The sequence below is a fragment of the Macaca thibetana genome, chromosome 5 (assembly GCF_024542745.1).
Source record: "Macaca thibetana thibetana isolate TM-01 chromosome 5, ASM2454274v1, whole genome shotgun sequence".
Lineage (NCBI taxonomy): Eukaryota > Metazoa > Chordata > Mammalia > Primates > Cercopithecidae > Macaca > Macaca thibetana.
Genome location: NC_065582.1, coordinates 93695712 through 93717011, shown reverse-complemented (window position 1 = coordinate 93717011; position 21300 = coordinate 93695712). Strand labels below are relative to the sequence as shown.

The 21300-nt window shown below is 37.9% G+C and overlaps 1 protein-coding gene across 2 annotated transcripts in view; it reads right to left on the bottom strand.

The window, feature by feature from the left end:
• Window positions 1-21300, bottom strand: part of UNC5C (unc-5 netrin receptor C) — a 389368-nt gene that overhangs the window by 74239 nt on the left and 293829 nt on the right. For both annotated transcript variants that reach the window (XM_050791748.1, XM_050791749.1), the window contains exons 5-7: window positions 10869-11049; window positions 5347-5514; window positions 2801-2965 (exon numbers count right to left, since the gene is read on the bottom strand). In XM_050791748.1, the coding sequence (XP_050647705.1) occupies window positions 2801-2965; window positions 5347-5514; window positions 10869-11049 (514 nt within the window). The remainder of the gene's footprint in view (window positions 1-2800; window positions 2966-5346; window positions 5515-10868; window positions 11050-21300) is intronic.

Below are 21300 nucleotides of genomic sequence, written 5' to 3'. Positions count from 1 at the left end.
TTCATTTTTGGCATTTGAGGATTTCTCTATCTTCTTTCTTTTGGACCTCTTTTCTTCTCTCTCTCTCTCTTTCTGCATGCACATGTATGTCTCATACTAAATTTGCAATATTTTATCCAACATTTTAATATACTTTTAAAGGCGTTTGTATTAAGTGCTTAACAAAGAAATGTATCTGAATTTGTTTTGAACAAATTAACAAATAAACATCAACAGTAATATTTTCTGTATATTTCACATTATGTTCCTCTTAAGTACCAAGTTAGCTTTTGAAGAAATACTATACTACATTATCTAGTTAACTCTGAATCCTACTCACATCCATTATGAACTCTGAATTTCTCCTATCTAGCAATACACCTACATTTATGTCAGAATTATTTGTATACAATTTTGAATAGATTCAGAGGATGTAGTTCTTACCTGGTTCACTGAAAGTAGACTAGCTTTATTTTGAGATAACATTGTGATATCACTGAAAGACTATTTATTAATGCATTCCAGACACTAATTCTCCCAAAGGAAATAAATATTAAATGATAATTCCTAATTGCTGATTGCCACTTTCTGGCTATCTTTTCTACCCCCAATCTTTTTCTTAATACTGACTTTGTCCCTTTTGCAAACTTTGCAGTATCACTGTTAGAAGCCTTTGTTTTCCAAAATAATGGCCAAACAATATTATTTCTTTGCAAGACTTTGGCAGTATACTGTTCCAGAAATACCAGGCTAACTGGTAAGCAGAAACTATAGCTTTCACTGTAAAATACTACAGTTGCACAGTGCAGAATATCTGTGGTTTTATCACTGAGGAAATCAATAGTGATGTAGACTACAATTCTTTGTTTGACTGGAGTGGATACAGGAGGGCAGATGAAAGAGTTTATTGACCTAGTAGGGATTGCCACTATAGCAAATCAGAGCTGCAGAAACAAATAGCTTTAAATGGAATGATTTTAACCCAAACAGCAAAATGTTTCCATCGAACAGGAGACGTGATAAAAAAATAAACAAAAACAAACAAACAACTAAAAATACCCCTCCCGTAGCCTCATTCCTCTTCCTTGTCTATACACACACACTTCAGGCCATCATTACTGGCAAATATCCAATCATAAGGAAAAAATTCTATGAATGCTTAAGAAATGATCTAGAAGCTAAGGGGTTGCTATGTCATGAAAGTCTTAGTTTGAATATATCATGTTTGTATTTGTCATAATTTAAAATGTGACATTTTCTATGACTAATAAAAGATTCTGTCTTGTGGCATTGTATTCCTTGTTAAAGAGGTTGTTCTGAGGATTTGTAAATATGCACAATAGAAGTAGTAGGTATTAAATCATCCAATATTGAAATAGTATATTGAGAGAGAAAGAATGTGAAAGACAGAAAGAGAAAAAGTCCAACTATTTCTACTTTGCAATCATATGAATCAGTTGGTTCTACAGTAAAGGAAAAACACTAAGTGATGAAAATGTTAAAAAGACTAACTTGTATGTGGTATGTTGTTATTTTAATCCTCAACCCAAACAAACTCTGTACCTCTGGATAAATGGTTAGCAAAACCAATTTTCATTAATGCATTTCTGGTACAAACTTGTGAGGTTCACAGTGGCAGGCCCCACATCATTACCAGAAGCTGTGCTTTACACACTCAGCAGCAGCCCGTTCTCGAGGAATGCAAATGTACCCTGAACATAAAATTAAGAGGCCTACTGGATTTTTATTCTGCGTGAACAACATAATTATTTATTTGTATTTTAAGTAAGATATCTTTCTAAAAGTTCCTGTGTGTATAGACTGAAAAGTAAACAGAATTTCCTAAGTGTGGTAAAAACAAAATATTTTATTCTTAAATGACAAATACAAATACCTTTGCACAAATACCTTCAGCTGCTTGCATTCTGCTAGCAATGTGTAATGTATTATGAGAAATGTCAACACTAGACCACCGTTAGTTCACATCCAAAGACAGCACATCATTTGATCCATTAATCTGAACAGGTATGATTTCAGAATAATTCTTAATACCTCAATTTATGATCATGAAAAGAGATAGTAAACTGTGTACATCTGAGGACTCAATAAAGGGGTGAGAGTTTGCAAGTATGAAATCAAACTACCATTTAATTAAGAAAATCTAAGGAACAAAGACATGAAAAAAATGGAGAATATGTAGCTTATAGCACACATTACATTCCTGAGCCAATCTTTGGCACTCATTTAAAAAATGTATGCTTTATTAATATTTATTTCCTTTAAATAAACTAAATAATATCCACATTATAATTTCTAATACAAACCCAGAATTTTCAAGAGGTTGTGGAGATGTTCTCACTAAACATTTGTTCTAAGTCGGTAAATCTACCTACAGAAATATTTTTCATCTTTACATATATTTTACACTCCATGGATATTTTGGTTAGGTACCTGCCATGAATTAAGAATAAACAGCTTACATTTTAGAAGTCTTGTTTTGACTCTGTGAGGAGTTTAGAGTGCCCTTTTGTGCTTTCTGATAAAACCAAGTAATGGTTCCCTTCCATATAAGTGATTGAATCACCCCTTGCTCATGAAAAAGCAATACTGCATGCCATTTGTTAGCTGGACATAGTTACTATTTATTCTGGTTCCTGGAAAATTTGCTTTTTCCAATTTTGAGAGTGAGCTAGAATATTGCTATATTATTGCATTTTATTGTTGTTCAAAGAATTCTTTATTTCTAATGTTTCCTTAAAAAAATCCAAATGGTTCAATCTCCAGCCCCCTCAATGTCTGCAGTTTGCTTAAATTGACTTACTCTGCATGCAAAGCCCATCAGTGCAGTTCTTGGATTGCAAGACGAGGCCGTCGCAGTCCTTGCCTCCATTCTTGGGGGCTGGCGCCGTGCACTCCCTCCTGCGCCAGTGGGTGCACTCAGTTCCACAAGTAGACCACTTGCTCCATGATGTCCACCTGCCGTCCACTGCCATGGAAAAAATGCAGCAGCAAGTCAGAGGGAGAGGCAGCTGCTTAAGGGTTGGAGCAGAGCTCAAGTATAATACAACAAAACAAAACAAGAAAAAGCATGCCCTACTGAGAAGCACTGTATTCATTTCAATTGCTGGGCATTGCATGTTCTATATCATTTGGGTTCAGTGAGCTTTTCCTATAGCGTGTGTGAGTGTTTTCTCACTGACCAAGTCAAGGGAGGCTGACTGAGACACACAAAATCCAAAGTTGTCACAAGGAGCTATGTAAAAGTAGGCCATGATGGTTTCCCTTTTCCTATTAATGGGGGAGCTTCTGGGTTTTGTATTGAAAATTAGGTCTGTCTTTGGATCCAAGATTCCTTCATTCCTAGGGCCATGTGGACAGTGAAAGTAAGCTCGTGTGGGAATTCAGAGAAGAGGTTGGTACAGTGGAGAAGAAATCTATCCAACCTTCCATTCATTCATCCAGTTGGTATACATCTATTTATCTCTTCTCTCTCATCTAAATTTTATATTGTCTTTTTATTTTACTTTTTTCATTTGGTCTGCTTGATTCTGCTGAAACCTTCTGTAATATTTTCATGAAAAGACTATTATTTTTTCATTTATTGTTTGATAATTCCACTATTTGATGATGTTTCTGTTTCTATATTTATTAAAAAAATTTAGGTAAGGCCCTAATATTTGTTGTGATTCAGTCATTTAGAACTGACTGACTTTCTTCCTAATTTTGGTGGCTGGCTTGTCAGCAACTTCAAAGATAACTCAGATATCTCTATTTTAAAAGTACACAACTTAAATCTCAGTTTGAAAAAAGATAAATTTCAGTCATACTTTAAAATGCAGCTAAAGTTTCTCACAAAAATAGGATAAAAATGTTGAAATAAGAGTTTTAAAATATTAATTTTCCCTGAAATACATAATTATGATGATCAAGGATTCAATGTAAAACAATGCTAAACATTATTTACTGAACATCTTAACCTTTTATATCTATATATTGATAATAATTATATCAATTTTAATAGTCTACATAGTTTGAGAAATCTACATGATTTCGTATTCAAATTACTATATAAATATATCATGTATAATGTGGATATGGTTATAAAGATACCCACATGAAAAATGAGAACAGCGTTAATATTTCAGTCATACAGAACTGGCTATATACGCAAGTCCCAACTACTTAGAGCAAAAACATTTGCTTTGACCTGCACCAATCCAGTTTACCAAAACACTGACACATGCATTTCTATTTCAACTCAAATTGATCAGTGCTTTTTTAATTGTGGGAGTCAGCACCTATAAAATAAAATCTGAAATTTTAAGCCTAGCTAAGCATCAAAATTTGTTTCATAAATAAAAGCTCTCAAAGGGTTCACTGTGGAAGACAGTTTTGATATTTGGAAATCAACATTTGGGAATGTAAAGTGTAGATTATGTATATCTCTCCAGTTCATTTCTCTGCCCCATCTCTGAGAAGGGTTAAAAGATAAAGATTAAAGGATAAACACGACAAAATTAGGCAAAAGGGAGAAGGAGGCTGTGTATCTGAACAATAAAACTGAAAACACAATAGCTACTCCAATGAGTGCAGTAAATTTATGGATTATTTCAAAATAATTTTAGCCTAGCTTTAGAATATATTATATAACGAGGCATTTTAAAGGGTTTTGTTTTTACTTTTGGCAAATATTATCTTCGATTTACCTAGGGATAAGAGCTGGTAGCAAGATGAGATAGTACAGAAAGATGCTAAGAGGCGGAGAGATGCAATCTTGCTGTAGGTACCACTGCAAATAACTCAAAAAAATAGATGACCAACATTTACATATAACAAAGAACTGACTGCATTGTAGTTTCAGAATCCATTATTCCATGTGCCAAAAAACTTTGCCTTCCTTATAATTCATTTCAAATGTTATATTTGCCCTTTACCAGAAAATGACACCAAACGTAAAATATTTCCATCTAAAACATTTTCTAAATTTCAGTTCAATTAATTTCTGTGGTTTTCTGAAGATCAAGGATTGTTATTCCTAAAATGTGTGGCTTTCAGTGCCATTCAAATCTCTTGAATTATAAAATCTGCAATCTTGTTCCCAGCAGTTGTGTTGAATAATATAAAGGGATTAAATCCAGTAGTGTTTAATCTCCTGTTTTATACAATTTGACATGTTTTGGTAACAAAGTTAAGTATTCTTTTGGAGGAAAACACTTGATATCCCAGTAATGCAAACAGTGAGTAGGATGAATTTAAATAATGTTTATCACACATTCAGATCAAGAATAAAGTTTCTATATCTATTCTCTAAAAGCATATTTCTTGAATAATGGGAGATATTTGGATTGAGAGGACTGGTTTATTTACCTGGGCACAACGTAGTACAGGCTATTTTCTGCACACTCTGCCCTTCACAGAAGGCACCCCCATTGAGTGGTGCCGGGTTGGTACAAGTCCTTGTACGTTTCTGATACCCTCGTCCACAGCGGCTATTACACACAGACCACTCTGTCCAGGTGGACCAGCCGCCATTGACTGAAAGGAGGCAAACAGTAAAAAGTGAATTAAACATGTGTGCATGCACAACACACACGGACACACAAAACAGACACAATATGTAAACAAAAGTTATTTTCCAAGTGACCATTTATAAAAATCCAAAATTTCAAAGCCAGAAGAGACCATCGACCTCATTTTATCCAAAGTTTTAGTGTATAGACAGAGAAAAAAAAATGTTTGCAAGGATTTACTCACCTACTCAGAAAAATAAATAGGACTGTATGGGTTCTCTTTTACTTGGCCAGTGTTCTTAAAAAATATACATATCTCCTTACCTAGTCAAACTCCAAAATTACTTTTGACAGCTCGTCTCAAATAATAAATGTTTACATCTCTATGACAAGCCTGCAAGTGAATCTATAGCATGGGAACAGAATAAAATAATTTAGCCTTAAAAAAAAAAGATGATTGATTTTTTAAGCATGTGTAAACTTTACAACCTTTTAAGGATTTTTATTCACTTGCACAAACCAGTGAGCCCGGCTAAAAAATAAAATCTTATAGTACTGGGGTTATAAACAAATTGACTGGCTATTTGAGTTACTTGGCGATTAGTTGATATTGAAATTAGCACTTATTTTGTGTATAAAGGCCAATTATGATGTCTGATGGAGCTGTCAGCATATGTGATTGTAAAACCTACACCCTAACACAGCACACTCTTCAATTCTGCAGATCTCTCTTTAGAAAATACTTTGATATATATTTTTAATACTTCAATAATGTGAGTCTATACAATATTGTAATTAAACAATTTCTAACAAAAATTATTTCCTTGTAGTTAAAATATAACACAACTAGTATATGCATCTGCTTCCTGATACTAAAGAAGTGTATTAACCATTCAAGTAACACAAACCTTATATGTGCACAGCATTTGCCCAACATTTTGTTTTCTATAAACCTATCCAATAGGGAATAATGATGAATGTTATATTTACAGACAGAAACATATTTTTTATAGCAACTTTATTTCATATAAAGAGGAATAATTGGAAACAACTGTAATGTTCAAAAACAAGAAAATGGCAAAGCCAGCCATCTATGTTAATGTGACTGACTCCTGGACAACCATTAAAAGTGATCCCATAGAAGGCTATTGAATAATTCATGAGGTTGGGTGCAGTGGCTCATGCTTGTAACCCAAGCACTTCGGGAGGCCAAGAAGAGAGGATTGCTTGAGACCAGGAGTTCAAGACCAGCCTGGACAACACAGCAACCCCCTAGCTCCACAAAAATTAAAAAAATTAGCAGGTCATGTCAGCATGTGCATATAGACCCAGTTACTCAGGAGGCTGAGGCAGAAGGATCCCTTGAGCCCAGGAGTAGAGTCTGCAGTGTGCTATGATCACATCACTATACTCCAGCCTGGGCAACAGAGTGAGACCCTGTCTCCAAACAAATAAATAAATAATACATGAATGTTTCAGTATGTTTTAACTAAAAGTAATGTTTATGGATACATTATCCATAATCATGTGTATGTATATAATTTTTATATAATATGTAGACAACACTTATATTTATACATTTTAAATTATAAAAGATGTATAACAATGTATAACGCTTATTTTTAAACCTTATGTATACATATAAAGTATTAGTAGCATATGCCAGGTGCAGTGGCTCATGCCTATAATCCCAGTACTTTGGGACACCAAGACGGGCAGATCGCTTGAGTCTAGGAGTTTGAGACTAGCTTGGGGAAATACAGTAGACTTCATCTCTACAAAAAATGCAAAAGTGAGCCAGGTGCGGTGGCACATGCCTGTAGTCCCAAGTACTTGGGAGGCTGAGGAGGGAGGATCATTTGAACTCAGGAGACAGAGGTTGCAGGAGCCAAAATTGCACCACTGCACCCCAGCCTGGGCGACAGAGTGAAACTGTGTCTCAAAAAAAAGAAAGAAAGACAATTCAGGTAGTATACATATAATTTTTGTTTAAATGCTATCTCTGGGTGACAGAATTATAGGTATAGGCATTTTCTTCTTTGACCTTTTCTGTTTTTCAAATTTTCTCTAATGGATGCATATTTGCAATCTAAAAATTGCATGAACAAAAAATATATACAACAGTCGTTAAGTATGAAATACTGGTTAGATATATACGTTTTCTGTGGAGTTCTGGTGAGTTCAACCTATGAGGCTTGGACAAGTTATTTTAGGAGGTTATGTAAAGGACAAGCAGATGGTGGATAGGTAGGGTTTCAGTTAGTGTTCCAAAAAGCAACTTAACCTGCTCAAGTTTACAAAATTCCCTGCCATGGAATTGTCTGTATAAACTGCTTACTAGCATACTGGCAAGCTGATATTTGGGGTTTAGGATACATGTACTGTTCTGTTGGAGATTTTAATGAGAAATGAATAATCAGAAACTTTCAGAGATGGAAAAGTCTTTGAAGATCCCTTCATTTACAGAGAAGGAGGCAAGGGCTCAGAGAATCCTGGTTAAAAGACCCTCTGAAGATAAGTTAGTGACAGAAATACTCCTATGACCCGATATTCCTGACCCTAGTCCAAATCCGTTTCCTTAATTCTAAATACTAAGTTACTTGTGTTTGATCCTTCCTAAGGACAACATATTCATTGTATTTATGGATATTGAAAGCATAATATACATAGGAAGAGATTTGCAGATTTGCATGTACATTAAACATCTATATAATACAACTATATATAGTCTGCCTTCATTAGTTATTTATGACTGGCACATGCTGTGATTGTGCCCCATTTCTTTTCTGCATTTCAAATGTTGTTAATCAAGTCTTTCAGGCAGTTTAAAAAGAGATAAGAAGAAGAAAACATTTTATTGTGATTTAAGAAAGGCAATTGCATACAATTTAACACAGCCATTATCTGGACTAGGAAATTAAACCTCAGAGTAATCAGAGGATCAAAAAAATTTTATGCATCTTTCCTGTAATTAAAATGACATTTTTATAGCAGTACTACATTCATCCTTTGGAACAGCATAGTGGTTTCTCTTCTCATAAACACACATCCATCTGAATGGTACTGTGGGGTAGGCAATATTTTACTTCAACTCTTTTAGGATTTTTTGACGGGGCCTAAGAATTAAATTGGTGTAACACAAATCACAGGAGAAAAATGTGTAAATTTATTTTATATAACTTTAACATGGCCTAAGAAAATGAAGACCCAAAGATGCAGTTAGAGTTGAATGCTTATATATTGAATCAGACAAAGAGTAGTAAGTTGTGAAAAAGTAAATTATGTGGTAATGCTAAAAGAAGATTAAGAGTTATTTTAATAAGATCAATACAGAATTATCTGGATCTTAACTTCCCCCTGGTCTCAACTTCCTGTCCTTGAGGATAAGAATGTTACTTTCCTTCTAGTATAGGGAAGCCACCTTTCAGTTGAAAATCTCCTCTCCTGCTTTTAAGAGTTAGAAGGTTTATCAGAGTGATCTTGAGTCCGCTGTTTCTCAAGGATCTTTAATGCAGAAAACAGTCAATATGCCAAGTGGCATATTCTGGGGTGACAAATTCTTAATTCCTTCAGTCCTATCATGTACCCCGTAACATTTCGGTCAAGGACAGGCTTCATATACAATAATGGTTTGTTCCATAAGGTTATAACAGAGTTGAGAAATTCCTATCACCTAATAACCTCATAGCTGTTGTAACATTGTGGGGTATTACTTTACTTTTTCTACATATGTGCTATAGCGTAAGTGTAGTGTTCACAAAGTCTACAGCAGTGTACAGTAATGTCCTTTTGGCCTTGCCATTCACTCACTATTCACTCATTGACTCACCAAGAGCAACTTCTGGGGCTGCAAGCTTCATCCATAGTAAGTGCCCTATACAGGTGTACCTTTTTTTTTTTTTAATCTTTGATATCTTATTTTTACAGTACCTTTTCTATGTTTAGATATACAAATACCATTTTGTTACAATTCCCTACAGTATTCTGTACAGTAACACAGTATGCAGGTTTGTAGCCTAGGAGTAATAGGCTATACCCTCTATCCTAGGTGTGCAGTAGGCTATACCGTCTAGGTTTGTGTGAATACACTATGATGTTCTCACAACGATGAAATCACCTAACGATGCAATTCTCAGAATGTGTCCCCATCATTAAGTGACACATGACTGACTGTACCATAAGCCACATACTTGCCAGTGGCTGTCCCTCCTTCAGTCAGTAAGACACCAAGGCCCATGGAGTTTAACACTAAAACAGTGATGAAAATCTTCATTGTGTTCTAAGAGGTGGTGAGGCATGGGCATATCATTCTGGCGGTGGCATAACCTCAAAATACTTCCCACATTGTTCAATTTCCTCTGAGACAGTAAAACATCAATAATATGAGAAACTATTAGATGTCTAACATTGTAAGAAATACGTAAATATACAGACCAGTCTCTCAGTCTACCAAGGAGCTTAACCTTAGCTGGGGAGATGAAACTACTCATGAAATGACTGGAAAATAACTGAGTGCTAAACCACACAGGGAGATAAAAGCGTATGTGCCACATCAAAATGGGGTATGAAATTGCTTAGTACTTCCAGAGGATTGATAGGTTTAGAGATGAGCTGGTTTAGAAAGGACCAGGGAATGGGAGGAAGCTTCCTAAGAAGTCACTTTGTTGGATTTTACCATATTGTTAGGATTAGGGCCACTTGGCTAGACAAGGCAGCCCTTATCTTCACTCCGCACACCTCTGATGGAGTGAGTAGAATGAGTTCTAAGAAGCTAAAATTGCTCTAATGTATTTTGGGAACAAGTCAGCTCCCGCTTTCTGAGGGTTTGCAATGATAAGACTGAGGTTAGGTCCATGGAAACATCAGCAGGCTGATAGAAGCACATTCATCTGTAGAACTCAATGTAGATCTTGGCGGTACAGGTTCTGGAGAGAAGAGGGGACAGCAGCCACCCAGGAAGGCTTTCTTCACTTTCCTGGAAGCTGGCTGAGAAAGGGTTGAGAATGTCCGAGCCTATCCTTTCATATCAGTACCGGGGAAGCAATTAAACCTCACTGCTCCTGTGAAAAGCAGCAAAGAAGCCACGATGGAGATTGAAAAGGGGCTTCTAGAACCGGGCATGGTGGTGCATGCCTGTAATACCAGCTACTCCAGAGGAGGCTGAGGTGGGAGGATCCCTTGAGCCCAGGAGGTTGAGGCTACAATGAGCTATGGTCATGCCATTGCATGCCAGCCTGGGTGACAGGGAAAGACCCTGTCTCAGATAAAATGAAATTTTAAAAAAAGGGCTTCCAGCTTGATATTTTAAAGTTAAGATACCGATGCCAATGAGAAACCAGTTAGACATGAACTAGATTGAGACCCTGAAGGGCCACTCACCATAGACTATGACAGTGGCAGTTGTGCTTTTCCTCTTGGCAACAATGTTTTTGGCAACACAGGTGTAATTTGCAGTATCAGAGAGGCGGGCCTGCTTTATGATGAGGTTGTGATCAATAGTAATATAAAAATTCCGATCTTCAACGGGATCAATTATGTCTTCATTTTTCAACCATTCCACCTAAAGATACATGAGAAAAATAGATAAATCCTCAGCATGGATTCCTTGATGGCTGTCTGTCCTAACCCGTATTTTGTACACTTGATCTTAGCCAAAAGGCCAAGAAGTGATACCTGTGTTTTATAATATGTACAATGTTGTTCCAGGCCATGAACTTCTGCAAACTGGTGGGAAGTAACTTTCCAAGGTCATGTTAAGTATCACTCACCTGCCAAACATGCTGATTCTGTCTGTACTACATTATTCTCAAATGTCAATGAACCAATAGGGAAATACAGTGTTCAAATTGTTTTCACTTTGCCCTGCAGGCACAAATGGGGAAATGGGGAATGTGTGCTGCCCAGTTCAGAACCCAATCAAAAATAATAGGATAAGCGTTTCAAACTGAACTCCAACCTTTTGCTATTTGATTTGTTTACTCTTGGCAACTTACCTGCTGCTTTTCAGAAAAGAATAGAAAGACTATTTTTAAAAGCACAAAAGGCATTTTAGACATCACATAGCTGTAATAAAATAACATTTGGATGATTTACGTGTAGCCTCACTGAAACATATGGATTAAATATCCCTGAAAATACACTGACTTCAAAATGTAGCAAAACACATATTTGGAGATGTATCTAAGCCAAGTTTTTTTAAAGTTTTTCTACCAATTCTTAATACAATCCGAATAGCTTACAAATCATACTCGAATCCCTCCTTTTGTATAATGCTAACATTCAAATCTTTGGCTCAGGGGGTGCTTTTGGGGAACCTGACCTTAAGACATGACCATTTAAAACTACTGAACTATTTTTTTCTATGCGAATAATATTAATGTAGTAATAGTGATGTTATATTTGCTGAATAAAGAGAGGAAACATACCTGTATAAACTGTTCTTCTGGAGGTAAACTATTTCTTATTCTGGCAGTTGCCTTTTCTATGCACAGGTTTTTCCATAAAGCAAAACAACAAACAATGTTGATATTTACCACACTCAAACTCTGCTTTTGCATTAGGGTGAATGTGGATACAGGTAACCTTTAGTGGTAGGGAGTCAATATTGTTGCCATTTTCAAAACCTTAAGGAGCTTCTCTAACACCACAAGAGGTCTAGAAATTAATCTCTAAATCTGTCAGTGGGTTTGACATTGCACAACTCTAAATTACATTTAAGGCAGGGACTCTCAAATAATGCTCCTCTAATCCTTAGAAGAGAAGCCAACATTTATAGAGAAGAATAAAAATCAACAACAATCTTGAAATATAGAAAAGTATGAGGTTGTAGAGTAGATAAACTATTTGTAATGATGTAAATGCTGAAAAAGCTAAACATTCTTGATATTTGCACTCAAGGTAGTGAGAAAAAGAATAGAATCTATTTAAAACAGTGGGTGTTTTAAATATGTATTTTGTTTTCAAATACAGACTGCACATTCAGTCAGGGCTATGCCTGGGTATCTCTGAGATATGTACTCATATTAACTTGACCTGGATTTTCTCAACGTTTCACCCTATGTGTGGAAATACAATCCTGCTGGAAGTGCATGGGAGAAGGTGGCACAATTTATACTGTTAAAAATCTCTTTGATGATAATTAAAAGTTGAAATTAATAGTTTTTGAGTGGAATCTTTACCTAGGTTGTTATCTATGTCCTTCTAAAGAAAGCCTCCTATCACACAAAGCATGGACAGACTCCCTTACTCCCAGTTGTTCTTGTATCCCTTCTACAATTTTTGTGCTCAGTATGCTTCTCTTTCAAGTACTCATACCTGGCCCTCTTCTCTGAAGAGCAGCCCTCAGGCTCATGGATTGTTTTTGCCTGAATGTGCCTAGGATTTTTTATAACTTCCCCATTAGCCATTGACTAATGGGTGCAGAAATATGGCTTCTGTCCCATTGGGTCAGAATCTGAGCTGTAACTTTCCAGAAGTCCCTTGGAGGGATGAGGCTGAAGCTCTATCCTTGAGAGTGGACCTGAACTGACACTATTATAAATGGAGCATACCTAATCCAAAAATCTGGAATTGAAATATTCCAAAATCTGAAACTTTCTGAGCACCAACATGACACCACAAGTAGAAAATCCCACACATGACCTCATGACTGGTTGTAGTCAAAATGCAGGTGCGTAACACACAGTTTATTCAGCATCTCCAAGGGAATGATGGTGACACCAAACAACCATAGATTGTCATAGTGATCCCTTTGCTTTCTGATGGTTCAGTGTGCACAAACTTTGTTTCAGGCACAAAATTGTTTAAAATGTTACATAAAATTACATTCAGGCTGTGTGCATAACACGCATATGAAACAAATGAATTTCATGTTTGAACTTGGGTCCCATTCCCAACATACCTCATTATGTATATGCCAATACTCCAAAACCTGAAGTCCAAAACAATTCTGGTCTCACACATTCTATATAAGGAACACTCAACCTGTACTAGGCTTCTTTTCTCCCCTCCTTGCTCGCCCACTTACAGGGTTCTCCTGGAAGCGCTTTCTTAAAAGACTACTCACATTCATAACTTTGGTTCATGGTTTGCCTCTGGAGAACCCATAGCTATTCAAAACTATGGGTCCTCCTATGTAAATGATGTTATCCTAATCATAAATGACATAAAGAAGTCCCAAGGGATATTAGAAATCACTTGTTTGTATGAAGAGTTTATTACATGGAAGAAAGTGTTCAGTCTGCACGGTTGACAAAAGATTTGAAGAGACATGATTGTTGGGTATATGATCTTTACTCGATTATACATAACTACGCATTTGCCTTGGGTGTCTCTTGCCTATGCTGGAGCAGTGGTTCTGACCTGAACCTCAGGACCACTGAGAAGCCCCAGCCATGTTTGATGGCCCCTGTGGGGGGCACTGCTCTCCTCCCCTAACTCCCATTTGAATCACAGAAACTCTGCTTTTATCTGTTTTCCACACTGGATTTGCTTTCACGCCTTTGTTTCAAGAAACAAAGGGTTCTACAGCTAGAAAATAGCTGCGGGAATGAAGAGGCGGGCCCAGGACTCCTCCAGCTTCTGACAATACCCCACAGTTCCCAACACCCCAGGGCTGCCAGCCATATCACAGCACTCTGCTCTGAGACAATCATCTCCTCTCCTCGAGAGGCTCAGTGAGGACTGCAGGCCACCCCTCACCTCTTGTGCTGGAATACCAGGGGCTACACATAACCAACCCCAGAAGTCCTGACACTCTTCCATACTGCCTGGAAGACAGCATGAAAATCTTCTAACATTTCAGTCTCTTTTGAGATTGTTTCCTTTACATTTTTCTCATACTAAAGTCTAGGCCTTTCTGATGCCATTGTTTCTTCCGGAGTCCTCTGAAGGGGTGGATGTTCGATTTCCCAAATCCAACATGCCACTGGGTCTGGGGATGGGTAAGTGCTGTCCTTGCTCAGGATTGTGTCTTTCAGACTGTTCTCTCTAAACATCTTCGCCTTGAATCTCATGCCATCAGATTATATCACCCAATTTTGAGTCTTTTTTTTTTTTTTTTTTTTTTGCAGTTATTTACAGACCTCTGGGCTTATAGTCACTTTATTTAAAGCATAATTTCTGAAGAGTTTAATAACCACAAAGACGACACTTCCAACATCTTGGCCCTTCAGTTCCATGACCTTCCATCCTGCAATGATCTTATCCTCTAAGGTCACACATTCTAGGCCAAAGGTTTCCAACCCCACTTTACAGTAGAATAATGTGGAAAACATTTATAATATATGAATTCTAAATTCAACCCAGAGAAGCTAAATCCAACCCACAAAAACTCCAATTCACCGGTCTAGCATCAGTGTGTTTTAAGTTCCCCGAGGGTTGTAATTTACTGTTAAGGTTGAGAAATACCAGTCTAGATCATTGCCCTTAAAAATGCAATCCCTGAATCAATAGCATGAGTGTCACTGGGAGCTTGATAGACGTATAGAATCTAAGGCTCTGCCCACCTATTACCGAATCAAAATATGTATCCTAATAAGAACTTCAGGGGGTTTATATACACACTAAACTTTGAGAAGCATGATTTAGTTCTTGTCCTTATCATCAGTTACAACTCCTCCATAAACTTAGTTCCAATTATCCTTTCCTTTACCCTTTTCTGTCTTTCCTATTCACTCTAAGATACTGAATTCAATAATCCCTCACCAGCACCTACAATCTGTTGAATTTGCCAATTTGTTTCTCAGACTTTCAAGTGTAAATTCCAATGTCTAACTGTATATATGATTCTTGCAGTATGCCATCAATGCTCTCATCCCTTTGTCACTTCAAGATACTCACTTGGCCACTATTTGCCTACAACCCCACTGTGGTTTCTTTTCTTTTTTTTTTTTTTTTATACAAAGTCTCACTGTGTGCAGTGGTGTGATCTCAGCTCACTGCAGCCTCTACCTCCCAGGTTCAAGCAATTCCCGTGCCTTAGCCTCCCCAGTAGCTGGGATTACAGGTGTCCACCACCACGCCCAGCTAATTTTTGTATTTTTAGTAGAGATAGGGTTTCACCATGTTGACCAGGCTGGTTTTGAACTCCTGATCTCAAGTGATCTGCCCGCCTTGGCCTCCCAAAGTGCTGGGATTACAGGTGTGAGCCACCGTGCCTGGCCTCCCCCTCTGTGTTCTTGAGGTGGAACATGGGTGTAAACAGCCATGGAGAGTGAGCTCATCTTAAAATTCATAACAGATCACAAGTGGGCCTTTATTTCTGCCAAGAAGGCTGCTGTATTTTCATTATTCACTCTCCCCTTCTCCTAGGTAACTATTTCACACTCCTCTCCACTACCTCCCGTTCTAGCCTCGCTTTCAGCTGATGACCAAGATTTCCATGTCACTGAGAAAACTGACAATCACAAGAGATCTTCAAACACTCTGACTATCCGTGTCCCCACCCCCATCTGCACCCTCTTTCCTATCACTGGGGGAGCTCTCTGTGTTCCTATCTGTCACCTCGGATTTGTACTCCGTATCTTAGCCTCGCTCTTCTATTCAAGGGCAAGTCCCAGCAATTCTCTTCTTTCTCTCCTAAATTATTCAATTTCCCTTGATACTGAATCATTTCCACCAGCCCACAGATGTGCTTAGTTTTTACACCTTAGAACAAAAACCCTTCTCACCTGTTTCTGCCTCTACTCACCCCCCGCCCACCACCTATATTTCTCTGCTTGCCCTGCCTCATAGTTGTTTACATTCCCTGTCTTCAATTCCCCACTGAACCTGTTCTAATCTGTGTTCACTTCCACTGCTTCACCATAGCTGCTCTTTTCTCTTTGCTAAATGTGCTGCTGAGGACTTAGTGCTCATCTTACTTGACTCACAGCAGCATGTGATCTGGTTACTCGCTTCCTCCTCCTGACTTTCTTTCTCTTGACAGGACACTTTCCTGGGTTTTGTCCTACATTGCTTCATGCCTCACAGCTTCCTTAGGCTAATATTTGTGTCCCTGTGGCTTAGTCCTTGGAATTCTGCTGCTTTCTATTTTCTATCCATATTCACTTCCTTGTGAACTCATCCAGTCTCACACAGATGACTCTTAAATTTATCTCCAGCCCAGACCCCACCCCTGAACTCCAGACTCGTATATCCAACTGTCTTCATGCAGCTCCACTTGGTTGTCTGATAATGACCTCCTGAACCGCCTTTCCAACCCTGCTCCTCTCACAGTCTTATGCGCCTCACTTAATGCCAAATGCAGCCTTCCAGCTACTTAGACAAAAACTGACTTAGTGTTGACTGCTTTTTCCCTCTTTCTTAGCCCATTCAATGTTACAGAAGCACACATTAGGAATCAGACCACTTCTCATTCCCTCCCTGCCACCTCTTCCTGGTCCAAGTCACTATCATTTCCTTCCTGAATTACTGCAATCATTGTCTGTCTTATCTTCTGCTTTTCCCCTGAACACTCAACTGTCTATTTTCAACACTGTTGTTAGAGTGATCCATCAAAAGTCAGAGCATACTATATGTATGAGTCAGGGTTCTCTAGAGGGACAGAACCATATATATATATATATGGTTATGTGTATATATATATGTGTGTATATATACACACACATATACATATTCATATGTGTGCGTGTGTGTGTGTGTATATATATATATATGAATTTATTAAGTATTAACTCACATGATTGCAAAGTCCCACAATAGGCCATCTGCAAGCTAAGGAGCAAGGACAGCCAGTCCAAGTCCCAAAACTAAAGAGTTTGGAGTCCAATGTTCAGGGGCGGAAAGGGTCCAGCGCAGAAGAAAGATGTAGACTGGGAGGCTAGGCCAGTCTAGACTTCTTATGTTTCTCTGCCTATTTTATCCTGGCTGCACTGGCAGCTGATTAGATGGTGCCCACCCAGATTAAGGGTGGGTCCGCCTTTCTCAGTCCACTGACTCAAATGTTAGTCTCCTTTGGCAACACCCTCACAGACATACCCAGGATCAATACTTCCCATTTTTCAATCCAATCAAGTTGACACTCAGTATCAACCATCACACTATACCTCATCTCAAACCCTCCTAATGGCTCCTTCTCCTACTCAGTGTCAGCACTAAAGTTCTTACAACCAGCCTGGACAACATAGTGAGACCACACCTCTATAAGAAAAATGCAAAAATTAGTAGGGCATGGTGGTATGTGCTTGTATTTCCAGCTACTCGGGAGGCTAAGGCAGGAGGATGGCTTTAGCCTGGGAGGTCAAGCATATAGAGAGCTATGAGTGCACTACTGCACTCCAGCCTAGGTGACACAGCAAGACCCTGTCTCCCCCCTCCCCAAAAAAAAGGAAAAGAAAAAAGTGGCATGGGGATAGGAGACAGGCAGGAGAAAAATGGATTCAGACAATAATTGGAAGGGACAGAGGACAGGACATACGAGTTGATGGTATGTGGAAAGGGGCGTGCAAGCAGGACTCATCTTCAGTTTCAGGCTTGAGGACCCATGTATGGAGCAGGGATACAGGAGGCAGAAAATAATTGAGGGTAGAAAGTATAATGATTCCGATTTGGCTGATCTCATAAGGAATCCAGCTAGCACAGCATGATTCTGACAACAGTTAAGTTGCTAAAAATTCCCATTATTTCCATGAACAGAGTGAGTTTTTCTCTTAAAGTTTTGAAATAATTTTAAAAAATAACGCTGAGGATCTCTGCTTCTCTTGGATCAGCTTTACCTTAGCATTAAGAACTGAACGTGGATATTGATAGAAAGGGTATTTGCAGGGCCAGCATGACTGCAACAACATTTATTACCATTGTGGCTCAGATAAAAATGATAAGGCATTAATAAAACTTAGAAGATGAATGGCAAGGAAAACAATGTGTGAGAATAATTCTGTTTATCATGTAAAGATTGTCTGAATCAGCAAGAGAAATCAATATAAGAGCCATAACATACAATTTAAAATATATAACCTTCTCATGCAATATTTCCAGAACACACACTGCAAAACTAACATTCTTCCATGTGAAACAATTCCACGGTGAGTCTCCTTATATACACTGTATATAAAATGCCAAGAAACAATACAGAATGTTTTGTTGTGTTAGAAATTTATTGCATTCAACAGTATGTAGTTAATTATATTGTTGCAAAGCTATTTATTTGTAAGCTAATCTTGGTTAACCAGGAGTCAGTACTCTGGTCTGGTCATAGAATTCTCTTCATATTTTGGTCATTTCAATGCTTTTTGTTGATTTCAACCTGTGGCTTCTATTTTCTCTACTCCTCCCATTAAATAAACTGATTTATACAAGAAAGAAGTCTTTCTCAGTTAGAAGTTATTTTGAGTTATGTACAAAATTTTCAAAGAGAAAGAAAAATAGGTTGAAGTTCAGAAAACAATAAAAGACTTCAACCATAAACTAGGACTTGTTGTCATGGTTGCAGAGATGCAAAATAATGTTCAAACAACTTCTGTCCTTGTGGTTCAGTAACTGCGTCCTTTCAATGATTTGGGGCATATTTGAACCAATTTACTCAAGTGTTTATAAAGGCATGGGATTTTACTAACAGGTACTAAAAATAGTTACAAGGCAACATTAGAATGACTGGTTTGCATATTCTGCTGTTGTTTGGTGTTCTTAGTCCCACTGTGTGCAATCGAGCATCTTACTCTAAGGAGCAGTTCCTGAAGTATCAGTTAAGAGGGCTGCTTTCAATTGCTTGAGTTCAGAACTGAACTCTGCGATTTTGGGGCTGTGTATGTCGCCCATGGGCGAGTGTTTTATCTTCTGTATGCCTTAGAGTCCTCATTTACAAAATGAGGATAATTCTAGAACCCATTATAAGGTTCTTAAAAACTAAATGAATTAAAACACAAAACACTTACTGTCTGGCATGCAGTAAGTATTTGAAAATAATTATTAACATTTAGTTAAGGATATACTAAAACAGGTGAGACAAACCCCAAACAACCCTAAAAAATGAAAAGGAAATGGTGTTAATCTGAAAACTAAAAAAACATTTAACACCTGAGTCCTTTCAGCCTTCGCTGGCATTTCTATGAGGCAAAGTCCACTCAATATTAGGTTATACCTCTTTAAGTTTGCACTACAAATATATAAGTAACTGAGTATTACATTGGCCAATATTGTTTGTATGCTAACCCTAAATACATATTTTCCTTTAAACTCTATGAGTTCATAATTCTAGAGATGTCATTAGCATGCATTTGCTTCATAGGTATTAACATTTTAATTAATCTTTATAAAAAATTATTTTCTAATTCTAAATTATAAGAAAACATACTTTATCAATTTTTAAAAAATAAGTAGAAAAGATTTTTAACCAAAGACAAGTTATTAAAACAAATGAGAAATATTCACTATCATACTTGGTAATAAGGCATAAATGATAGGCAATTTATATTACTATTATTTTTACCTAGACCATCTATATTTTTATAGTTTTTAATTTACTTTTGTGGGTTTTCCATTTCTTTTCTCCTAGTACTTCAAGCTAGTCTACTTGTTCTTTTAATGACATCAGTCTATCAGCCCCATACCATTGCATACATATCATTAGCTTCAACACCCTTATCCATGCCCCTAAGAGATGCAATTTTCTTCCAGCCACCTCTGCTTTCCCTACTACCCTGAAAGTACACCTATGTTGGTCCTATGACCACATTGGTCCCCAAAAACGTACTGTCCCCCATCTTTTTTTTCCTCATTAAACTTTGTTTTCATGGGAGTCAAAATTCTGTGACAGATTTTTGGTCAAGTTGTTTCCATTAAAAACCATAGATTTTTAAAACTCTTAACTGCTGCATGCAAAACCAAACAAAAAAACCCCAAAGTGGTCCACAAAACATTCTCCTTTCCTTCTGAAGGTTTTATGACGCATTGTTATCATTAACCAGTCTTTTACCATTAAATTTAAACGGCCTATTGAAACAAACAGTTCTGGGCCCATACTTCTACCACTGATTTAGACTGGGGTGGCAGGTATTAGGGATGATATTCATTTAGCCTTCTGAGCTTTCTGGGCAGACTTGGTGACCTTGCCACCTCCAGCAGCCTTCTATCCACGGCTTTGATGACACCCACGGAGTGGTTGTCCCTGAACTCTCTTCTTTGCTTCTCTCTCTTCCCACAGAAAGGATTCTGGGGCAGATGGGCTGGTCCAATGGGAAAGAAGAAGTGAAAATTATGGGACACATTCTGTGGTGATAGAATAATTACCATTCCTTAGGGTGGGAAAAGTAGGGGATGTGACCTGGAGGGGAAGAGGGCACCTTGTACTCCCTAATGCAAATCATGAGAATCCTGACCTGGCTTTAGGGAGCAGAGAGAGTTCAAAAGAAGAACATTTTCCTTGTGCTGAAATTGTGAGGACAGAGAAGCAGGTGGGAGGAATGGTGAGAAGTTGCCCAAGGGTAAAAATGGAGAAAAACAAGAAGCTTGTAGGGTGCATTCCGGGTCCCCAGCTAGGTACTTTGTACTCAGTGGTTCCTCCTCACAGCAGCCTGTGAAGGAGGTAGTTGCACTCCCAATTTTCAGATGAGAAGAATGATGCTGACAGAGAAGAAGCTTGCACAGGTTTACAAGCTCAGAAAGGAGCAGAGATCCGAATTCAGGACCCCCTGAGTTCTGGACTCTTTTCTGTCCATAGAGCCAAGAACCAGGAGGAGCCAACTACAGTGCTACAGACTTCAGCCTTGACAGAGTGGGCTGCGGATTACGAGATGGGGGCTGGAAAAAGCTGGAACACCAAGACATATACATTTTAGCTACTCCAGGACTTAGGTTGAGGCTGTCCTCAGGC